Consider the following 9,356-nt stretch of genomic DNA (forward strand, 5'->3'; position numbering starts at 1 on the left):
TATTTTAAACATTTTAAAAAATGTTATCATATTACATGTATCTTTTGGCAACTTGCTCTTTGCTCTAGATGTTATGCTCAAGGTTCAGTTCTATTGATACAGGTAACTCTGGTTCCTTTTTTTCTTCCCTGCTATGTATTGATAGTATTCCACTGGGTGCCTGTATTGCTGTTTATCTATTCCCCTTCTAATGGACACTTAGGTTGTTTCCTGGTTTTCACTATTACAAACACTGTTGCACTGAACATCGTTTACCTGCCTCCTCGTGAGATGGTAGCTTCATTAGAAAGACGAGAAGAATATTCAACAAGGGAGAAAGAGCTCAGTCACCAGTGAGCTTTGGAAGAAGGGAAGCTAACATTTATTGATCCACTCAGTGCCAAGCACGGTGCCTGGCAGCTTAAGTACATGAGCTCAGCCTGGACCTGGGAGATCCCTAATGGTCGGGCAGCCTGAAAAGTTCTGGATTTATTGACCCCTAATGGGTCAAGGCACTCACCCTACTTTTTTCAGTTCACGTTGCTCATCTCTCACTTTGCGTTGTTTCGGAACTTTAAAGGCAAAGACTCTGGAGTCAGACTGCCTATACTTGTTCCCTCGGTTCATCACTTACAGGTCCTATGACCTTTGGCAAATTATTCAAACTCTCTGGACCTCAGTTCCCGTATCTGTGAAATGGAATAGCACTTACCCTATGAAGTTACTGAAAGGATGAAACGAGATCACCTATGGAAAACACTAGGCATAGTGTCTGGCCGACGGCGTGGAGGAAATCTTCCATACAATAATTGATAGCGATAAAATGATGCTAAATGAAGCATCTCTCTAATTATGAGCCAATCTTTGCCTCATGTTGTTTTACTGAAATAAAAAATGAATCAATACCATTTTCCTACTGAAGCATTGTATTCCAAAGGAGGGATATTTTGTAAGCACAATGAAAAGAAACCCACTGTCTTTCAACCTGATGACATCAGTAGGCAGTTTTCTGTTCTTTTCAGTTGCATTGGAAATGTCATGTACTGTTCCCAATACCTATTGATGCCCGTAAATCTCTCTCTATACTGGCCAGTGCCCAGTATATCAGTATTTGTTAAGAGCCTAGAAGTGCTTGCCTTTCATAAGACAGGGCCATGCGACTGTGATCAGGCCTGATGTTTGTAATGCCACATGCAAATCCCTTCTCCCTGAAGAGACAGAGGGTGACCAAATCTTAAACTTGAGCCCCAAGAGAACCCAGCACCGGGCTGTAAAAATAGCCATGTTTCCTGTGTCATAGCAGACGCAGAACTCAGTGAACAGAATGTCATGGCTAGGTACTCACCACAGCTAAGCCTGCCAAAGAGTATGTCTTGGACTCGAGTTTATTAAGTAATATATAAAATTGCAAAGATTTTAATTCTCTAGGAAGGCCTTCGGAAGGGCTCTAGCAGTCAACATCTGGAGGTCCACGTCTGTTTGGGTTTGGGGCAGTGTGAACTGCATTTCTTCCTCAAGGTTGGCTGATTACCTGTCTGTTCTCCAGAGTTTTGTAACGTGGCAGAAATTTTGGAAGCAAGAGAATTGAGATCAAGTCTGCTGAAAGCGCAAACGTGGTTTTTAAGCGAGTGATGTGGGCGGTGGTCTGAAATGTTATCTGAGGAACGCCTGGCAGTCAGCATGAGTTCATATAAACAGTAGTTTAAAAATACCCTTTAGGGATTTCCCTGGTGGTACAGTGGTTAAGAATCCGCCTGCCAATGCAGGGGACACGGGTTCGAGCCCTGGTCCGGGAAGATCCCACATGCCGCGGAGCAACTAAGTCCATGCGCCACAGCTACTGAGCCTGTGCTCTAGAGCCCTCGAGCCACAACTACTGAGCTCACGTGCCACAGCTACTGAGGCCCACGCGCCTGGAGCCCATGCTCTGCAACAAGAGAAGCCACCGCAATGAGAAGCCGGCGCGCCGCAACGAAGAGTAGCCCCTGCTCGCCGCAACCAGAGAAAAGCCCACGCGCGGCAATGAAGACCCAATGCAGCCAAAAATAAATAAATTAATTAATTAATATTTAAAAATTAAAATACCCTTTAGTAGTTACTAGAGGAAGGCGGTGGGGGAGGGGGAATTGGATGAAGATAGTCAAAGGTACAAACTACCAGTTATGAGATAAATAATTCTTAGGGATGTGATGTATAACACGACAGATATAATTAACTCTGCTGTATGTTATACATGAAAGTTGTTAAGAAAGTAAATCCTAAGAGTTCTCATCACAGGAAAATTTTTTTCTGTTTCTTTAATTTTGTATCTATATGTGATGATAGATATTTACTAAACTTATGATCATTATTTCATGTTGTATGTAAGTCAAATCATTATGCTTACACCTTAAACTTCTGCAGTGCTGTATGTCAATTATATCTCCAGAAAACTGGAAAAAAAAAAAAAAAACCCTTTACACAGCAGCCATGTGATTGTTGTCCTAATGACCCTTTTATAAAATGTGGTTTGGGACCAATCAGATTATTTCTTATGAGAATCTGACCTGAGAGACACAGGTATTAAGGGTTGAATCATGTTCATGGTTAAGAGGCGGGTGAAGAGCTGTGCGCTGGTGTCCTGGGTCTGCCCACACCTGGTTGAATTCTCTCTTAGTTTAGAAACACCGCTATATTTCTTCTCTCTTTAATTTTTTTGCTTAAGTTAATTTACGTGTGTTTCAGTTACTTCATCCATAAGCACTTGGAGTTAAACAGTTATAGTAAGGCATCTTCTCCCTACCATGAGAAAGGACAAAAATAAAAAAAGAGGAATTTCTGGTAACACAAACAACCCGGCCTCAACGACTGAAGAATTTCATCAGAATTTCCTTTCCAATTTGAAGAAGTCGCCAATTTGATCCAAAGGATGGGGGAGCAGGCGATGATCCATATTTCCGTTGGTTGGTAATTGGTCAATTTCCAGTACCTAGTGGCTTCACCAAGGCACTGTGGTTAACCGAATCCCTCAGCTAAATTCTGATTGTAGAAGCAAAGTGGGGGAAGAGAGAGGCGAGCTGGGCTTGACGGACCGTCTGTGAATCCAACTGCTTGTTGTAAGCAGGAAGGTCAGCGGATTGACAGACCATAATCAGGATTGACAGACCATAATCAGCCCATAATCAGCGGATTGACTATTAAACCAAAAGGCATGTTAAGGACCAGAACACTAGGTGCAGTTTAAATCCCCTCCCGTCAGGCAAGGTGCCCTGGGGCAGATAGGCTAATAAACTTGGAAAGGTAAGAGAGTTCATAAAATCAGAAACAAAGACAATTTTGTACACCTGATTTTATGGTTCTGGACTTAGGGGTAATCCCCCCTTTTTTTTTTTTTAACCTACACCATGCGGGATCTTAGTTCCCCGACCAGGGACTGAACCCGCACCCCCTGCAGTAGAAGCGAGGAGTCTTAACCACTGGACCGCCAGGGAAGTCCCAGGGCATTTCTTTGGGAGCAGCTAAAAGGAAGTCCTACTTTTTTACATTGCAGAGAGTAAACTCATGGAACTCATGACCCCAAGAACTGGTACCCTCCAAAATATAGAGGAAGTAATGAAAAAGAGATGTGTAAATGATGATAACTGCCCCTTCCAATATGTATATAGACACACAGACATGCATACGTATAGTTACACCCCCCCACACACACACACACTCACACGTTGTACCACACACAGTTTGAGACTGAGTAGAATATGCCATTGGTTTAGCCCAGAATGTCATTGCTTGCTCCCTTTTAAAATTAATGTTGGCGGGCTTCTCTGGTGGCACAGTGGTTAAGAATCTGCCTGCCAATGCAGGGGACACGGGTTCGAGCCCTGGTCCGGGAAGATCCCACGTGCCGCGGAGCAACTAAGCCCGTGCGCTGCAACTACTGAGGCTGCGCTCTAGAACCCGCGATCCACAACTACTGAAGCCTGTGTACCTAGAGCCCATGCTCCGCAACAAGAGAAGCCACCACAATGAGAAGCCCTTGCATCGCGACGAAGAGTAAACCCCACTCACCGCAACTGGAGAAAGCCCGCATGCAGCGACGAAGACCCAACGCAGCCAAAAATAAAATAAATAAGTTTATTAAAATTAATGTTGGCATTCCCCTGGACAGGGAAACAGAAGTATTTAGGAGACTGCTCTCTCTCTCTTTTTCTTTTAATTGAAGTAGTTGATTACAATGTTGTGTCCATTTCAGATACACAGCAAAGTGATTCAGTTATACATATTCTTTTCCATTATGATTTATTATAGGATATTGAATACACTTCCCTGTGCTATACAGTAGGACCTTGTTTATCTATTTTATATATAGTTTGTATCTGCTAAACCCAAACTCCTAATTTATCCCTCCCCCACCCCCTCTCCCCTTTGGTAACTATATGTTTGTTTTCGATGTCTGTGTCTGTTCCTGTTTCATAAATAAGTTCATTTGTGTCATATTTTAGATTCCACATATAAATGATATCATACAGTATTTGTCTTTGTCTGACATACTTCATTTAATATGATAATCTCTAGGTCCATCCATGTTGTTGCAAATGGCATTATTTCATTCTTTTCTTTTTAAATTATTTATTTATGTATTTATTTTTGGATGCGTTGGGTCTTCGTTGCTGTGCGTGGGCTTTCTCTAGTGGCGATGAGCGGGGGCTACTCTTCGTTGCAGTGCAAGGGCTTCTCATTGCAGTGGCTTCTCTTGTTGCAGAGCACAGGCTCTAGGCGCGCGGGCTTTAGTAGTTGTGGCACACAGGCTCAGTAGTTGTGGCTCGTGGGCTCTAGAGAGCAGGCTCAGTAGTTGTGGCGCACAGGCTTAGCTGCTCCGCGGCGTGTGGGATCTTCCCGGACCAGGGCTCGAACCCGTGTCCCCTGAATTGGCAGGCAGATTCTTAACCACTGCGCTGCCAGGAAAACCCTAAATTTTTGTTTTTTTAAGCCACCAAATTTGTGGTACTTTGCTATGCAGCCCTAGGAGACTAATACACTCACACACCTCAGGGCCTTTGCACTTACCATCCCCTCTGCCTAGAATGCCCTTCCTCCAGATTTTTGCACTGTTTGCTCTGTCTTGTTATTCATTGCTCAGCTCCAGGTCACTTCCCAGTCATCCCAGTCCCACCCCCTTTTTAGCCTGTCACCCTGCTTTGTTGGCTTCAGAGTCCTCATAGACATCCCAAGCTCCCTTTCCATTTATTTGTCTACTTCTTTTCTGTCTGCCTCCCCACCTTGAATGTGAGTTCTATGAGAAGAGGGTCCTGGGGACCTTGTTCCTTGCTCTATTTCCATCAACCACTCAGAACACAACAGCACACAGCTGGTGCTTAATACATAAAAGCTGATGGGATGAATGAACGAAAGGACGGATGTGGGTTGTTAGTTCTGAACAGGTTGGAGTTTCACAACTGGGTTCCCTGCTGACTCATGCATCTGGGGCTGGGGGAATCCCTGCTTTCCTCTGAGCTCAGCTCTGCTCATCTGTTCCTCTTTAAGAAGGTGATCTCTGCTTTTAACTTTCTGTCTCTAGGAGTTAATTGAAAAAACAGACAAGCACACTGATCAAAAAACACTTCAGGGGCTTCCCTGGTGGTGCAGTGGTTAGGAATCTGCCTGTCAATGCAGGCAACACGGGTTCGAGCCCTGGTCTGGGAAGATCCCACATGCCGCGGAGCAACTAAGCCCGTGAGCCACAACTACTGAGCTTGTGCATCTGGAGCCTGTGCTCTGGAACGGGAGAGGCCGCGATGGTGAGAGGCCCGCGCACCGCGATGAAGAGTGGCCCCCCACTCACCGCAACTGGAGAAAGTCCTATGCAAAGAAATGAAGACCCAACACAGCAAAAATAAATAAATAAAAAATACTTTTAAAAAAAAAAAAAAAAAACTTCAGAACCTCAAGAAGGTTCATCGTTCTTCCTTTACTGCCATTCAGCCATGGCTGGGAGGCTGAGTATCTGCATTTCTTATTGGCGTCCGAGCCACAATGCCAAAGCAAGCCTCATCTTGCTAAAGAACTGAGTGGAAGTGAAAGCGTAACAGAAACCTGGACCGATCACAGACTCAAACCAGTACGTCTCCTTTCCATCCCAGAACTGGGAACTGAAACCATTCCACAGGAAGTTCTCTCCTCCCCTAGTCTGGCTGGATGCCTTTTTTAATACACAAATACTCATAGCAACATTCACCAAGCCCTAAATAAAGCAAAGTGCCCTTGCAGTCCTGTCTGTACTACCCTTCTGAATTAAATTGCTTTTACTTCTCCCAGCTCTCTCCCATCTTTGTTCGAATGCATATGTAAGTTTTACTTAACTATCTCATGTTGCAGGTTAGAGTCACGTCCTTTTCTTACTTTACAGTATGTGGTATTTTTCTACCAGGGCAACCTGGTTGAAACTTTTATGGGTTAACAACACATAAAATTCTCCACATAAGTAAGAAGTCCATGTCTGTGAACCATCACCCAGACACATGCAACACCAGATTGTGTGTCTCATAGCAAAATTTATTGAAGTGGTAGATTTCTTATAGAAACACAAGCAAATGAACCAGGAGGAAGCTTCCCCCCTCTAACCATTGGGCAGCATTTCCCTTTTAGTGATAAAAGCAAACAGAGGTGGCAAGCAGCTCTCTCCCTGAAGTCTTTTTAACAGTTCAACCTTCAAATTTGTGTAAACAAGAGAGGAATGGATTCCTTGCAGGTTGTAACATAAATGCCATTTCCTTTCCCTTAGTAACACTGTTTTGCTCAGTCCCTGCTGGGGCAAATCCCCTCTTTACCAGCACTGGAAACTCAGATATTAACCAGAGCTTATGAGTTTCTGTCTGGTCCATTTCTGCTAAAGCGTAGCTGAAAGATGGATTGGTCCCACAGAACCCAGGTGACCTCCTGGCTTGTTTCATGATGCCTGGGCTCCCTCCAGGAGCAATAATTCCCCTCCAATCACTTAGCTTTCCTTATCCCAGTGGGAGCCCACAAACAGGCTAGGCGTTGCCCCAGGAGCCGAGAACCATCAAAGTCTCAGGCAGGTGAAGGAAAGAGGCTGGTGAGTCACAGGTGCCAGTGGGCGTCTCTGTGGCTCCAACTCTCCAGCAGCAGAAATGTGGACAGTTTTGCCATCTTCAGTTCTGCGAGTGTCCGAGATTGAACAGAAGTTTCAGACGCCTAGAAGCTTCTTCCTCCATTCCCCCGAGATCCCGGTGGAGACACGCTGCAACCAAGCAGCCTATGCTGCCAGACCGATTCTCTAAATCTGATTCTCTGGATCTGGAAGTTCTGGGAAACCACAGGCCAAGGCTCGTGATGTTACTCTGTGTACCAGCCCAGCTGCTTCTCCAGAGATCTTGGTCCTTGATGATCCTCTCCCTTCTTGGCTTGGTTATTTTAAGGAGAGGCCAGCGTCAGATAAGAGGGGCTCTGAGGCTCACTGGGATTGGCCATTAAAAGTGTCGGGAACATTCTTGGTAGTACTCAGATGCCCCGTGAGCTCGACACTTGTGCTGCGGTTATTCTCGGTCTCATCCGGCACCTTCCTCCATAGGCAGCGGTTGACCAAGGTGGAGAAGAAGTTGGGGAAAGATGGGCTGGAGAAGTAATACACCAAAGGGTCCAGCATGCTGTTCATGTAGGTGAAGCTGAGGGTGATGTAAAACGCCAGGTCAACTGAGCGATAGGTGTCACAGTTCCGCGTACCAGCGGTGCGCAGGAGCCAGAAAATGCGTATGCGCGCGGCCACACTGGGCAGGAAGCAGATGGTGAAGACGACGGCCACCACCGTGATGAAGTTGATGGCCCTCTTGATCTTGACATGCTTGTTCATCTGTCGCTGCCGCAGGCTCCAGATGATTCTGGCCGAGCAGAACAGGATGATGCCCAGGGGCAGGAAGAACTCCAGGAGGAACATGGCGTCGTGCCAGCGGAAAGTATCGCAGATGTTGAAGCTGCTGCACAGATTCGAATTGTGACTCCTGATCAGCATCTTTTTGTACAGGAGGTGCATCGTCAGGCCGATAGTGATGCCCCACAAGAGGCAGGAGATGAGCGCCGCCGTCCGATTGGAGATCTTGTTCAGAGCGTGATGGGGATGGACCACTCGGAAGTACCTGTCCACGGCCACCACCGTGAGGAAGATGATGCTGCCCTGGCGGTTCATGGCCAACATGAAGAGCATCAGCCGGCAGGGGACTTCCCCAAACCTCCAGTCCCACTTCCTCACATAGTTGTCCGTCAGGAAAGGCAGGCAGATGATCAGGAGGAAGTCAGCCACAGCCAAGTTGAACAGAAACACCCGGCTGGCTTTCCAGGACTTGAGGTGGAAGCAGAAAATCCACAGGGCAAGGCCATTGCCCAGGAGCCCGAACACAAACTCCAGCCCCACCACCGGCGGCAGCACCTTGGCAATGAAATCATCCCGGAACACACAGCAGTTCTTCTTGCCTATTTCCAGAAAATGCGGGTGGGACAGGTTCATGAGTGAATCGCGTTGGTCTTAGGGAGCGCCTCACCTAGCGAACGCTCAGGGAACAAGGTGTGGGTCTGAGTGGCGAACCTGTGGTTCAGCACTCGCCTTTATGTCATGTCAGGGTGTTGAAATAGATGACTGAATGGTTACCAGGAAACTACGAAATCGCTTTAAAAAAAAAAAAGCCAGCGAGTCTCTTATGAAACCTGCTGTTTGCATAAACAAATAACAAAAAAAAAATCCCCGGGCATATAAGAACCCACAGAATTTTCTAAATGTAAAGAATACGTTTGGGCAAGCAGACTGTCATTGTGAATTATGACATGACATAATTCAAGCAGACTGAAATGTGGAAGGCTGTGTGCCTGTATATTGAATACTTAACATGGGAGAATTAATTCACTGTCATGTGGTTGCCTTGCATAATAAACAAAACAACAACAGCAATAATAATTTACTTCATGTTTCTCAACAGAAACATGAAGAATTGCATGGAATATTAACAGGCTTATGTTTTAGGAAACAGTAGCATGTGTATGGTTTTTTTTTTTTTTGGAAAGGTCGAGAGGACAGTAATTGTCTAGTATTTTATGAGGACAGATGTGTTGCATTTGATGTTTCCATGCCATCTTCTTTGTAAAACATGGGTTGCTTTTCTACACCAGAACCCTGCAATTAATCCCCAGCTAAGGGGAAAAAAAAGCTATCTGAGAGCAGCATGCCATTTCATAAGATGCTTGAAAACTTGAACCCAGTTGGGTTGCCAGTGGTATGTTACAATAAGTTAGTTTTTTTTCTTTGTTTGTGTTAGATTTTGAGATGGCTTCTTGCTCAAGTAAGTAATTTATTGTTGAGCACGTGACTTACTAAAATTAATAAGCTTTATTTTTTA

General features: G+C 45.2%; 1 protein-coding gene across 1 annotated transcript; it reads right to left on the minus strand.

Annotated features, from left to right (window-relative positions):
• Positions 1 to 4,075: 4,075 nt before the first annotated feature.
• Positions 4,076 to 8,530, minus strand: LOC132504091 (hydroxycarboxylic acid receptor 2-like). Its single transcript, XM_060121114.1, is given in 3 exon segments — positions 4,076 to 5,584; positions 5,899 to 7,446; positions 7,448 to 8,530. Coding segments are annotated over 2 exon segments (1,086 nt in total). The 5' UTR covers positions 8,474 to 8,530; the 3' UTR covers positions 4,076 to 5,584; positions 5,899 to 7,386.
• Positions 8,531 to 9,356: the final 826 nt, after the last annotated feature.

The sequence above is a fragment of the Lagenorhynchus albirostris genome, chromosome 14 (assembly GCF_949774975.1).
Source record: "Lagenorhynchus albirostris chromosome 14, mLagAlb1.1, whole genome shotgun sequence".
NCBI lineage: Eukaryota > Metazoa > Chordata > Mammalia > Artiodactyla > Delphinidae > Lagenorhynchus > Lagenorhynchus albirostris.